General features: G+C 36.5%; 1 protein-coding gene across 6 annotated transcripts in view; it reads right to left on the minus strand.

The window, feature by feature from the left end:
• Positions 1-1,938: 1,938 nt before the first annotated feature.
• Positions 1,939-15,417, minus strand: part of LOC149074195 (mitogen-activated protein kinase-binding protein 1-like) — a 413,671-nt gene continuing 400,192 nt past the window's right edge. For 5 of the 6 annotated variants that reach the window (XM_089246851.1, XM_089246852.1, XM_089246848.1 and 2 more), the window contains one exon: positions 3,742-4,215. In XM_089246851.1, the coding sequence (XP_089102977.1) occupies positions 3,877-4,215 (339 nt within the window). In that variant the 3' untranslated portion in view covers positions 3,742-3,876. Of the gene's footprint in view, positions 4,216-15,417 lie in introns of all 6 variants that reach the window. The other variant, XM_089246846.1, reaches the window with a different exon arrangement.

Raw genomic sequence — 15,417 nt, forward strand, 5'->3', positions numbered from 1 at the left:
AGATCATATTACATTACACTACAGCCACATCTGATTATTGAAGCTGGATATCAAACTGGTTTTCCTGCAGCTTATACCCTCTGGAGACACGTGCAAATTGCAAGCAAAATTAAGCCTTGCTGACATCACACTGTTGGCCTCCATTGACTAAGCCATTACAATAGTACCTCAGGATATATGCAAATCTTGAATACTTCAGTATGAACTTCTCTTTTTATTTATATATAATATTTGTACTTTTTTTTTTTTACCCAACTCTGTATTTTAAAATTGATTTACTGCCTTGTATACTTGATTTACCTTGTATAGTGATTTAGTATTACAGGCGCTGCATAATTAATTCATGGGAGATACAGTTGATGGCCTCACTAGAAAGAAATCATCACAAATTAAGTAACAGATCAAAGAATGGAAAACTCTACCCTTGTTTTAAAGAAATTTTTTTTTTTAACTTTAGGTTATAAAACTGTGTAATCTGTTCAGAAGGGTCTCACGACCCTGAATACTGAAGTACTCTGTTACTTTGAAAACTTACTTTGCATGTCTAATTAATTCAAAATTTTACACATTATAGTGATACAAATATTGATTAGTAGGTTAATTTCTATATTTTTGATCACGATTTGAAAAAAAAGAAACTTATGCTGTAGCTTTGTATCTTCTGCAAGGCTACTGGAAAACAAACAAAAGAAAATTAATTTTATAGCACGAATTGAATTTAGAAAATTACTTCAATCAGATGAACCTCAGTGTCCAATTTCCTGATGAGAATTATTTATCAAAAAAAAAAATTCAAGCCTTCAAAATTTAGCACATTTTTTGATATTTTAAATTTATAAATTTTTATTAAAAAATCAGTCACCTAATGCTGCTGGTCAAGGACACTGCTTCATGGTCAAGGATAGAAGCAAATTCAATTCACACATTTCATAAATATGTTCCTATAAAATTTCAACAATGATTATGGAAATATCTGTTTTTCACTTATTTCTTCAAAAAAAACCTGATTTTTCACATCATACAAATACTGGAATTTTTCCCTACATCTGAAATTATCATTTCAATAGTTCCCATTTAGAAATGGAACATTTCTAAATGGGAAGAAAAGAGAAATAATCACAGCATGTTCAAATCACATATGCCCACTCCCAACTGCAAGAAAAAACCACAAGAAAGGAACCAGATCCATTCACAAGCAGGCGATCTGGAAGATGCACCTTTTCTGTAGGGACCACATGCTGTGTGTAACCAATCCCATAATACAATATATTCCATACACTATACTCCATATTTCTGTCATTATTTTCAACGGCTTTGACGCCTTAACCTAAAACTCTATGCATAAACTGGCTGAAAAATATTTCTACTTAAGCTGCCATGGCCAGTGTCTAATGAAAAATTTGAGTTTACCAGGCCGTTTGGCTGTGGTCTATTAAATTATAAGATTTCTCACCTGCAGCTGTGGCCAGCATCTACATAGATGAAGGTTACTGTGATTGTTAAGGATACTACAACCCAGGCTGTACAGTAGAACCTTGATTTACCAATGGAGAGTTCCCAGTTTATGTCAGATATCAAGAACTTCGGTTAATGGAGACTTGAAATTTAAAACAACACACACACAGACAGAGAGAGAGGAGAGAGAGCGAGAGCTTTCTGACGACAGGTGAATTTACTTTGTCTGATGATAGCTTTTCTATGTACACACCCCATAATCTAATCTAATGCTGCTTCTTGAATTAGTTGAGCAGGCCTTGGTTGGCCATAAATAACTCATCAACACCCAGAAGATCCTGTAAAAATGGAATTGGAGATAGGCATTCCTTGGGCATGCTACTGTCTGAACCAAACAAAAACTGCTTCATCAAGCTCATTAAATCTGACTTTTTTTTTTAATGTGCACTTTCTTTCCTTTTTCTTTCTTTGCCTTTGATTTTTGATGTTGATTTTAGCATAATGATTTCATAAACTTCTTATTTCCACTTTGTGTTATTTACGATCTCTATCATTTTTCACACACCATATTCCATAACAATTCTTTTGAGTGATTTGCCATTCTTTAGTCTTTTAATTGCTGTTATTTCCTTTCCGATTGGCTAACTCTCTTCCATTTGTTACTGTTATTTGCAGCATCACAACAACAACAAAGTTAGCATTCATATACAAGCAACTTTGGTTTGCCAAATGCCTATGTTAATAGAGGCTCCATTAATCAAGGTTCTACTGTACAAGGTGCCCCATAAATTTGAGAATAGTGTAAAGGAATTGGTATATTTGAATCATGGGTGGAAATACGGGAAACCATACCCCCCAGCATCAAAAGTAATTAGTTCAAAGCGTAAAAAAAATTAGTTCAAATTTTAGTCTATAGAAGGTGTTGCATGAAAGTAAATCAGATTCCTATAAAATGCAGGGTGTACAGCTCATTTGTCAAAATTTTTCCTGTTACTACTTACATAAGATTTTCATTTTGATGAAGACATTGGTGGAAAAAGTACTACTAATGAAGTTGTTTTACCTCAGGAACAAACTGCCCAATGAATTTTTATAAACATTTCGGACACAGAAGAGGAGAGTTCAGGTCCAATTGCTTCTGCAAAACTTTTGAGCAGTGACCTCTATCAGCAAAAATTTTAAGTAAGTTTTTTCTCTGCACCAAAAAAATTCCCCTTGGTGAGAATAAATGTTTTGCAAACCATATTCAAATGTACTAATTTGTTCAATTTAATGTATTTTTAATCTATTTATGAGATACCCTGAACATTTGATACTTTATAATAGTGTTTTCTAAAGTGGGCAATATTGCCCCAGAGTCAATGGAACACACCAGTGGGAAATGGTAATAGTTATGTATACAAGGTTCCTATGAGATTACTCAGGAAAGTGAACAATGAGAAAAAAACTTTTAGCTGGGGAGGGGGGGGGGGCAATGAATACAAAAAATTTGGAGAAATTGGAATTGCTGCTCTTGAGAGAGAGAGAGAGAGAATATCATCAAATATCACAAATATTAATGGGTTGTAACTTGATATTCATGAAACAATGAAAAAATATAATATTTGTTGACCTATTCTCTTTTTTTAATTCATTCCATTCAATATTCATACACTGCACAAAACAAATCAACAATAACAAAAGTTAAAGAGAGAAGGTAGTCTATCATTCACAACTGTATTTTACAGTTCCAGACTGTGCCACAAAACTGAGCTATAAGTCTGGCAGCAAGCAGAGTTCTGGAATTTATTCATTCAGCTATATTTTACAGAAATATTGAAACTTTCCAGATTGTTATGTTTAAGCAGTCATTTTCATAGCAAACATTTCGTCCACTACTATGACAGTATTCTTCAGTGCAAGGATAACGGGCAAGGAAACAATGCAACCTTCCCGGAAGACCAGATGGAAGACCAATGCTGGTGTTTTGGCTAGAGATGTGGCAAAATTCATATCATAAAGATATACAGCCACATGGAAATAGTGAACAAAACATGTTTCAATAAAAGCAATTCAATCATGGCATAAAAATTTTGAGTGTTTCAATATTTCCAACAACAAAAATTCTTGATTTTTTAGCTTGGTTTCAGATTCACACACACATATAAATTAGATTTTAACATTAGTACTCAGAAAGTTTTTTAGTGTAGTTTCAAGGTCACAGAAATAAATTATATGGCATCCATCATAATTCTTCCTTACATTGGACAAATTGAATTAATGAAATAAATGAACAAAAATAGGAAAAAAGTATATTAAGTTTAAATGAGGAATCATGACTCATTAACTTCACAGAAGCATTTGAGTGAAATAAATGATAATTGGGTCAACATGTAAAATCTGTATGCTTGCAACACTGAGTCGAACACAATACTTAAACAATCAGTCATTTGGCTTATCATGGCTTTTATTAGAAATCTGTTGCTCAACAATGCTCAATAGTTTATCTGAAAATTGTTGTAGTAGAGCCATTGTATCTATAGCATCATGTTGAGAGCTGGATGGTAGCTGTTGTTGCAAAGTATCTGAAAAATCACCGTTGGGTAATAATCCAAGCCCAGGTAAACGTCTAGGCCCAAGAGATCTATTTTCATAGCTAACACTTGCAGGCAATGTGGATAATGCAGGTTTGAAATTTTGCTGAGCATGCCATACTCCCTGGGCTAAAGTGTTAGACATTAAAAGTTTGACATCTGGAGGAAGCTCTGCGCTTGACGCTATCTGCAAAAATTCAGAAACTAATTAGGATAAACTAATAAACTAATTAAGACACAAAAAATAAAGTTAAAAAGTTGGCGAGTATAAAAAGCATACCATATCCATAAAAACCAAATCAGAAAAAAAGCAACATTTACACCATGAGATATTTGAAGTTAATTATCCATTCTATTTTAAGTATAGCTATTTAAAAAACCAGTTCTGTGCATAAAGAAATGCATCCACAGTACATTTTTATAATGCTATTCCATTATCTTATGATTACAACAAAAATTATAGCACCTATATTGATATGAGAGCAGGGTTTTTTGTTTACACCAGGTTGGTTTTAATCATGGTTAGTAGATTTTAAAAAACAATGTGTGAGAATCTTGCACAATAGAAGTGAAACTCATATTAAATCTAATTAGAATAAATCTAATCCTCTAAGCTAGCAGCAATAGGATATAAAAACATTTGATTCTAAACATAGCATAATTACAGGTTAAATGGATGTTATCTCGCAAACTCAAACTTGTGGCATGACGCAAGTCAAAGCATAATTTTGACGTCATTAATCTAGACCAGATTAATTGGGATCAAGGAGTGTCGGAAATGTATATGCACTCGTGAGTGCTTGGCTCTAGATATATAAAGAGGAGTTTCCCAATGTGAAAGCATGTACAGAACCCTTGATAATTACGAGACTATTCTGCAGTACCCTTAAAAAATTTTGAATATTTCTTCAATAGACAGGATGTCATAAAAGTCTGCATTCACTCTGTGGAACAAGAATCCTCACTTGTAGTGGATAAAAAGTGTGAGTTACACAGTGCAACCATATGACCTATATTTTATGGGACAAAATTATTTTTTCGTAATGTTTAGCTATTTCATTTTATTTTTGGTAAAAATTTTAATTTTGTCACGCTTGCTAAATAAAACTCACTTTGAAATTCTTAAATCATGAATCTTATTTTAAAATGAACTATAAGGCTACATCAATGAAAATGTCAGTTTTTTTTGTTTGTTTTTTTAACTCACTGTACTTGGTCAGTCAAGTTGAGTGTGAATTTTGGCATACACAATTCTCATTCGAAATGTAGAACGAGTGGTCAAAGGAAGAGAGAGAGAGTGAATTCATCCATTTCCCGGTCCAGCGTGCCAAACAAGCACCAGCTATAGTAAATATGGAGATTATATATAAATCATTCAGATTTCAGCACAAACTTAAATCATAGCCTCAGAGAAGGGAAGAATTCCAACTTGAGCAAAAACACAAAACATGAAGTGAAAGGACAGTCAGTTTTTATCAATTTACCCCATGTAGGTTTTTTTTTTCTGAAACATGCTAAATATTTGCTTGTCACGTGATGTTACATGACCAGCGCTGATTGGACATTGAGAGCAATTATGTATTACTGGGGTGCGGAATCTTAAAATTTTCAATGAACTCACCCTCATATAATGGTCATTCGTGGGAAATTTTTCTTATGTTTTGCCTTCAACATTAAACAAAAGAATTGGAGGGGAAAAAGTGCAGGCCAATGCTTTCTCAAGTTCTTCTCATAAGGTTCAAATGACCTGAGTCCATTACAAATGAGGATGGGAGCAAAACGGAGCAACAGGATATATATGAGCAAAAACATCAATTACTCAACATTTTCACTTCAACTCGAACTTCAAATGTTTAAAAAATTATCATTTCTATATATTGAATCTATGTAATTATTGTGGATTACAGAAATGTGTCACTGTAATAGCAAAAGCTCTGAACTTTGATAATTGACTAATTGTTGACAGAGATATGGTATGAAGGCAGCAATTCAATACTCAGTCAGCTGGAGCAAGCATGAATTTTGCCGCCTCTTTTAATGTTAAAGGGTGAAATTTGCACATCCTTTGGTACGCCCCCCCCCCCAGTTGCGTCTCTGCCCAGAATAGTCTAAAAACCAACCCCTTCAAAGCACTAAACAGGCAATCAGCAATGTCAACAGCTAGCCGCAACTCATGGATTAAGAAACACTGATGTCCAGTATTTTGGTTCTTTTAGACAACTTTTAAAGAGCTGAACTCAATGTGTTATCTGCTTTGCTTAGATATGGAAAACAAAACAAAAATAAAAAACCTTTTTGAAAAAGTGAAAAATTATGCCTTATCTTTGAAATCTTCAGGAGAGTATGATTACTCTCAAGATTTAAGCAACAGCGTTATAATGCTAATTATGGTTATGTAAATAATTTATAATATGATTTTGAAAAATCATATTATGATTGTCATACATTATCACCCATGCCCCAGACAACAGTTTTACCAATGAAGTTATATAAACAGTCCCTAATATAGGAAGTATTAAAATCTGTCATTTAAAAAACACTAGGCTTATTTTAAAACGAGAAACAAATGAGATATCACAAATACCTGTTCGTCAAACAAAAATCGCTACCTACTTGTAATCAGGCCCGTAGCCAGAAATTTCGTTTGGGGGGGGGGGGGGGGAACCACTTTTATTTTGCGGGGGGGGGGGGGGGGAGGAACCAAAGTGATAGAACGATAGGTTTGGCCATCTTTTTCCCTTTTTTCTGTCATTTTCTCACATTTCGATACCCGCTTCGTCCTTGTCAAAAACTTTCCTGACACAGGGGTACAACAGAAATGGTGACACAACCGCAGAAAAAATTGCTACCGCAGGGTGTCCCCATCGAGGGGTTAGCACACACCAACCTCTCGATGAGTATAAAAACAAGCCTGCCATTCGGAATCGGCAATAAATTGTAGGTTCCAGTCTAATTAACCCTCGTGTGCAGAAAATGGCTGCGGTGCGACAAAAATTATCAAATGATCTATTTGGCTCCATACTTTTTTCACTTTTTATCGATAAACTCGATCAGGGTATTGTTGGGATTGCTAGCAAATTCTCAGACGACCTGAAGTTAATGGGGATGATTGGGAATCAAAGCGATAGGGAGTTGCTCCAGACCAACTTTATTGGATTGCAGAATAGGCAAATGAATGGAACATGACGTTTACATTGACAAGTGCATGGTCGCTCATTTTGGTTCGAATAACCCATGGTTCTCTTATGAGTTGAATGGTGTCACTATTCTGGATGCAACTAGGGTCACCGATTTAGGTTTTCTGAACATTGTTCAGTGATGGTCAAAACAGCGAATAGAATGCTCGTTTCATTTTCAAAAAGGTCTCTTCGTGTTTTCTTTAAGCCATTCTCCCGCTTTTTCGAGGCTTAATTTGTCTTGGACTGTAGTATGCTGTAAGGTTTTGGAGATCATACCTACAGAGGAACATAGACTTAGTTGAAGGGGTGCAGAGTGTTGGGGAAAAAAATTCTTCATGCCTTATGCAAATGATGGATTATGCTCGTCGGCAACCTGTCGACTTCCATGAAGGGAAAGAATTTCCCTGTCTATAAAAGATGATGTTTGTTCTTGATCAGTGTTCATTTTTTGGTTATTGTTCAATATATGTTTGTTATGTCTCGTCACTATGTAATTTTCATGCCTAAGCCTGATATAGAATAAAATTAAGTTTTCAATCAAATTGGGTTCTTATTGAGCGACACTGCACTGACAAGGTTATGGGCTGCGCATTATAATGATACGCAGTGTGATGCTCATATAACCCAGCGGAACGTATTTTCAAAGTGAACTTCCCGTATTCGCCAAAAGGGGGCTGCCGCCGAAAAATATTAATGAACTTTTGCCTATCATTCCCGGAGATGGATTCTGACTTCAAGTTTTCTCTGCTTAGCCCGGGAAATTATTCTTCATGGAAGTACGATATCTAAGTCTACCTAATTGACAGAGGTTGTTGGTCCTCCATCGAGAACTCTGAACAGCCTATTGCCGAAGCAATGTCTCGTCAAGAAATAATAGACTATAACTTGAGAAAAGGGCGTGCATACTCTACGATATATATTATGATGTAGAACAGCAATATCATAATCTCATCAGTGCTACAACACATGGTTCCGAAGCATGGACAATTCTCCGTAACCACTTCGAACATAAGACCAGAGCAAGAGTCATACAACTACTAGATGAGTTCTCTGCTATTCTCTACTTCAACTACTATGATGAGACTATTCTCGCTTCGTTACTATGAAGGTTGATACAAGAATCAGCGTTTTTAGTGTCGACTGAGGAAAGCTGTGCAAGCGCTAAACGAAGCAGGCCATCCACTCGAGAACTTGTATCAGGGTTTTCAACTCATAAGATTCCTGCCTCAACATTTTCAAGGCATTGTGCAGCTGATCTACCGATGGGATGACAAAGATTTCATGTTAAATAACATCGAACAAGAACTCGCATTGGAAGAGAACAGATTACAACAAGCCAAGAAAGATTTGGATGAACATTTCAAAATTGGAGCCTATAATGTGAACTCTCGTGTCAATCCAAAGCTGCTCATTTTGTCAAAGAACGATGCTGAAAATAACAATTTCAAAAAAGTTAAGAAGAAATTCATGAAAGGTAAATTAAATCTTTCCCAAAATAATATGCGTAAAAATGATGTAAAACACGATGTAAATGTTCTAACTTACCATTTTGATGATGATACTAATTTATCAAATGTAAATTTTGAAGAGCATAATGCATATTTAAGTGAAGCTTTCAAAATAATGATCCTGTAGAAAAATTTAATTGGCCAATAGATACAGCCGCAACAGGTCATTTTTGTAATAATATCGATCTATTTTTCGAATATAAACCTATCGCAAATGCAACAATGTCTCTAGCTGTAAATGATGTAGAAAGTCCGATAAAAGGCATCGGAATGGTTAAATTTCATGTTTTCACGAACGCTGTTAAGATCGAGTTATATTTTCATAATGTTCTTTATTCGCCAAAAATTCGCCGTAATTTAATTTCCGGTTCGAAAATCGATAAAAATGGTTGCCATTTTGTTTGTTCTAATGGTAAAATACAAGTTTATTCTCCCGAGTGGAAAAATATATTTTACGCACGAAGGCAGGACATGTTACACTTTGTTAAACCTAAGTATGAAAAGATAGCTAAGAAATCTAAAAATGTCCGTAATATCAGTCCTGCAACGATATCTAAATCTGAACAGTGTATCAAATCTTACAATCTAACAGTGACAACAAAAGATGACATAAATCTATGGCATAAGCATTATGGACACATAGACGTTGATTATATAAGTCACACACGCACAGCCATATTCTGGTGTTCGGGTTTGCCCGAATTGAACAATTCCATGCAATCCTGTGACATTTTAAATTATGTAAATTCAAGAGAATTTCTCATAAAACTCTCAGAAAAATTAAACTCCCTTAGAACTTTTACACATGGACGTTTGTGGTCCAGTACCCGAGCAATCAATTTCCGGTTGCAGATATTTTTTAACAATAATCAACAATTCAAGAAAGGTTACAGTTTTTCCTATCAAGAAAAAATCGGACTTATTTGAATGTTTCCGTCGTTTCCAGAAAAGAGCAGAAAGATTTCTAAACTTGAAAATACAAAACATAAGAACCAACAATGGAATGGAATTTTGCAAGAAAGAATTTAATGAATTTCTTCAGAATCAAGGTATTAGAGCCAAACGTATGAACGATTATACGCCTCAACAGAACGGGGTTGCTGAACAGTATAATCAAACTGCCATTGATGCAATCAATTCTCTATTGAAACAAAGTGGATTGAAGAATGAGTTTTGGGCAGAAGCGTTATTTTATTTCACCTACGTGAGAAACAGGGTTTGTCTGAAAGGTCAAAATAAAACACCATTTGTGTGTGAACTGCACTGCGGAAATAAACCTTCAGTTAAACATTTCAAAGTATTCGGATGTAAAGAATTTGTAAGTATCCCAAAACAAAAACGTAAGAAATTCGATCCAAAAGCAAAAATTGGTATTATGATTGGATATGCCCAGCGAACGAAGGGATATAGGATTTGGATGCCTAAATCCAATCAATTGATTGAAACATCAAATGTTTGTTTAGATGAAAATGTTACTAATGTGGAAACGATACTGGATCCGGATCATGAAAGAGAAAGTTATTATCACTTCAAAATGAATACTTTTGATGATCAATGTTATTCTAGTTCCGCGGACGGAAATTTCGAAGTTCAATCATCAACCGAAGAGAGATCCGAAGTTCAAAATCAACGGATGTACCGTAAACTCAAATTTCAAATCTGATGACGAATCGCAAATTAGAATTTCAAAACCAGCGTGTGGATCGCAAATTCAAGTTTTAGCCGCATCTGACATTATCCCTTGTAGTGATGTTAATTAGATACATAAAGCGCTGTTCCTCGACCCAACGGATCACGTGTTGATATTTATTATGGAATATTCAGAACAAATATAAGATCATGTTCACATCAAGATATCAAAAAATATTATGAAAAAAATAAGATGATATAATAAGAATGTTTTTGATTTCAGTGGTAAAAACAAATTTCCAGGGAAAGTGAAATTCACTAAACTCAAGCTAATCATGTTGATGTAAAAGCGAAACTTTAACGAAGCTATGAAATCTCCTGATTCATCTGAATGGCAGAAGTCTATGGATGCGGAAATGGATGTTATGAATGAATGCAAAGTGTGGATTTTGGTTCCTCAACTCGACAATACGAAAATCTTGGAAAATAGATGGGTTTACACAGTGAAGAGAAATGAAAAAGGGAACATTGAACGCTATAAAGCTAGACTTGTAGCTAAAGGCTACAATCAAATCAAAGGTGACTCTTATGAAGAAGTATTTAGCCCTTTGGTCAACTTTACACTTGTGAGATTATTTTTCACTTTATTAGTAAGTTGTCTTAGATGGCTTCATTGTCAATTAGTTGTCAAATGCACATATCTTTATGCGAAATTGAATCATGAGGTGTACATGAAACAACCATTTGGTTTCATTGACTCTATCAAACCTAATTATGTCTGTCGCTTGAACAAAGCAATTTATGGTCTACGTCAGAGTGGACGAGAATGGTTTTTAGAATTTGATTCTGTTCTTAAATCTTTACAATTTAAGAAGTTGAAATGGTGTAATTGTGTATATACACTGAAGAGCCAAAAAAAACTGGTACACCTGCCTAATATCGTGTAGGGCCCCCGCAAGCCCGCAGAAGTGCCGCAACACGACATGGCATGGACTCGACTAATGTCTGAAGTAGTGCTGGAGGTAATTAACACCATGAATCCTACAGGGCTGTCCATAAATCCGTAGGAGTAAGAGGGAGTGGAGATCTCTTCTGAACTTTGGAGCCACTTTGTAGCAATTCTGGACGTGTGGGGTGTCGCATTGTCCTGCTGAAATTGTCCAAGTCCGTCGGAATGCACAATGGACATGAATGGGTGCAGGTGATCAGACAGGATGCTTATGTACCTGTCCCCTGTCAGAGTCGTATCTAGACGTATCAGGGGTCCCACATCACGCCAACTGCACACGCCCCATACCATCACAGAGCCTCCACCAGCTTGAACAGTCCCCTGTTGACATGTAGGGTCCATGGATTCATGAGGTTGTCTCCATACTCATACATGTCCATCAGCTCGAAGCAATTGGAACCGAGACTCGTCAGACCAGGCAACATGTTTCCAGTCCTCAACAGTCCAATGTCGGTGTTGTCGGGCCCAGGCAAGGCGTAAAGCCTTGTGTCGTGCAGTCATCAAGGGTACACGAGTGGGCCTTCGGCTCTGAAAGCCCATATCGATGATGTTTCGTTGAATGGTTCGACCGCTGACACTTGTTGATGGCCCAGCATTGAAATCTGCAAAAGGGTTGCACATCTGTCACGTTTAATGATTCTCGTCAGTCGTCGTTGGTCCCGTAGCACTGTGGTGCGTCACAAATGGTTTTTTTTCCCCCTGCAATAGTTCAATTTGTTCTTCTGGTAGATTTGCACAGGATGCAACAAATTTTCAGTTAAGATCATGACGCTGGAATCCAATTTTTTAATAGAATTCTGAATATCAGGATCTGACCTAGACTTCAGTATCTGTAGTATGTTTAACTGTATTCGACCGACCTCAATTTTGTCCTCTAACTCAGTGGTTCTCAACCGGAAGCCATATGGCCCCGGGGGGGCCCTAGGATATTTCAGGGGGCCACGGATGAAAATCTTGCAAAAGGGGAGCCACGGCTACTGATACGGGGGCCACGAATAAATTTGTGACATTAAATTTTTTTAGTCACTCTGACTAAAAAAATTTAATTTCAAACAAAATGCATAGAATATCTTTTTCGTAATTTTTCCCCATTCAAGTAACATTAACATGAGGAAGGAAATAAAATAAGTGGTTCATGTAATCTCGGTGGTCTTACGACTTGGCTGTGATAGTAGGCCCTGACACAAACTATAGAAGAGGTTTAAACGAAATGGAATAACTGTAAAGACAGAAAATTGTGTGCGTTCAGACTTTTCATTCAAAGAGGGCTGCCATAAAGAAAACAGACAAAGATTTGTTGACCACTCATTGACATTCTTTTGACTGCTGGTAGTAAATGTAATCCAAGAAGTAGATGGGTGAAAACTGAAAGCTTGTAAAAAACCCGCGAAATTTAATTTTTTAAAACTACACTGCTGTGATAATGTATTGAGACAGGGGCGGCTTAAGCAAGGGAGCAAGGGGTGCAGCGCACTTGGGCGGCAGGTTGTAAAGGACGGCAGCGTAGACTTTACTTAAGACAACAAAATTGAACACAGTAAAAATTCACGACATCACGCTTTTGAGCCATACTATACCTCAACAGCGGAAACGTTGAGAAAATAGACAAGGCCTCTGATCGTAATACCAAAGAATGTAAGCTATCCGGGTGGCTCGAGACAAAATCTGTACCTGTGTGGGACTTATTTTTTGTGCCTCCTACCTATTGCTCCCTCCATAGCCCCTACCTCCTGCATCAGGGAATCTTTCGTGGGGCCCATGCCCGATTTTCCACGGGGCCCCTTCTACAGTTAATTTATAGAGTGAAAAAAGAAAAGTTATAAGGATTTAGTCCCGAGCCTCAAGCTGGAGCCCTGTCAGCCCTACCCTTAGAAGGTCATGCCCCTCCCTCACAATTTATCCAAACAATTCCCAACAAAACTTTTTTCGGCCCTTCATTTCGGATTTTGAGCCCCTCCAGAGCCGATAGTTTGGTTTTTTTTGGCCAATGTAATTTTTTTTAACCCGTTCACCCCGGATTTAGCATCCTCTTAAGCGGTGCCCCGTGTGGCCGCAATAGGTCGCATGGCCAAGCGCCACCCCTGTACTCTATTACAAGGGTCATGTGTGCATTTTGGTTCCCTCACCCATGGCCTTCGCAAGAACCCGGGATAATTCTCATAATTTTTTGGCTTTTTCAGGCTATAAATTAACTATAGAAAGGGCCGTGAGAAATCTGACTGGGAGGGGGCTTGCAAAAGATCCCAGCCTAGGGGCCCATACCCTCACTCAGAATTTGATCCACAATAGTCAAATGAAGGCAAAGGAAAAATTTGTTTTTTCACTTGTCCGGCCCTTGGAATACCAGAAACACCTTTGAAAAAATTTTCTTAATAAAAATTACCCTGTTAAATACGATCTTTACAGGATAAGTGATGATGGCTCACAAAAATAAGTGCTCTTTGAATGATTAAGTTATCTGGCATTTATTAAGAATGGTAAAATAATTCTAGAACAAAAAACAAAGACAAAAAATTTTCTACTTCAAAAGCGGGACGTATGGTCACGCACATTTTGCACGGTAAATAATGATGTGCTGCTTTCTTCTGAAAAAAAAAATCAGGTTTATCTCCAGGTGCCCTTCATCGAAGCCCTATCAGCCTCCTGGCAAGAGGGCTTCGTGGTACTACTAGGGTCGCCAGTAGGGGCGGCACATGAGGCTTCGCACCCGGGTGGCAGGTAAGCTCGAGCCGTCCCTGTATTGGGACTGTAATGATTACTTTTAACTGCCCTACAACTGGCCTGCAGCATCCTAAATAATTGCAATGCAATTTTCCTATCCTGCAAGAACAATGTTGTGGACATTAGAAAAAAAATTCTAAAAAGGCGTATGACAAAAGACACAATTTAAATCCGTTTACTAGAGACTCACTGCATCTGCTGATTTCTAAAAAAAGTGCAATAAATTCTCACGTAAGTCTTCACCTTGAAATGTCCATAACCCACTCAATGCGTCTCTTTGTATCTGTCAATCTAAAATTCATGGTTTTTAGTGTTGATAATACGCATGCAAAATCAATTCAGCGACACGTTTTCACAATCTGCAAAAACTGCTTGGATTTGATAGTTGGAAATGATGTCTAAATGCCAAAGATTTGGAGTTCCGATCAAAATGAAAATGTCAAATAATTGAAATTGTGCTTCGTATAAATGAAATATTTTAATATTGAAAGCTATATATATAAAGATTAATCGTGCCAGTAGTCAAACATCTCATGAATGTGAAATTTTGTCGTAAAACTGTGAGTGAGGCATGAATCCCCTTACGCACAAGTGGAATTTCGAGGCATTTACACCCAACCTAAATTTATAAAAGTAAAAAGGACATAATCATTATAAAAAGGACTGTTTTCAGATCAAATTGCAGAAGTTGAATTACTTTACTGCAAAAATGTCAGATTTTTTTGGGGGGAAATACAGTCAAACCCAAAGCGTATTAAAGACCCTTTATTAATATTACACTTTGGTCAAACCCAATCAGACCGGAACTCCAAGAGAATTGAGAAATCACTTCGTAATAACGAAATTTCATTACAAAGGAATTCCAGATTTTTATATTGTTCCTATGTAAACCTATCCGAGGGATTTTCGATAAAACAATATTTTTCCCGTTATAATGGTATTTGTTAAAATGAGAGTTGTCTGTATTTCGTCTCAAACTATTTTTTTACGTGTATTTGGAGGCTGCATGGTAACAGGGCGTATGGCACTTTACTGGTGAGCCATTAGTCTTAGAGACATACCCAAGTAGAAAAAGTATTCAAATCACGTGTCCAACTCAGATATGTCATTCATGTTGTAAGGGGTTGTATAGCTATAAAAAAAAAAAAAAAAAAACTTTTTATACCGTCCCCGTGTGCCAAAGAACCCAATTAAGAAGTTGTTGCTCTGTCTTCCCGATGCCAACTAAAATAATTTCACGTTTCTAAGTGCAATATTCACCAAGATATGCGAATTCAAAAAATTGAGGAAATTTGGGAAAAAACAGCATTCAATGCGGGTAAAATGGTTTCCCCTCATTTAAT

Source organism: Pholcus phalangioides, unplaced genomic scaffold (assembly GCF_987345545.1).
Source record: "Pholcus phalangioides strain wild (caught in Gottingen) unplaced genomic scaffold, Ppha-v1.0 ptg000017l_1, whole genome shotgun sequence".
NCBI classification, from domain to species: Eukaryota; Metazoa; Arthropoda; class Arachnida; order Araneae; family Pholcidae; genus Pholcus; species Pholcus phalangioides.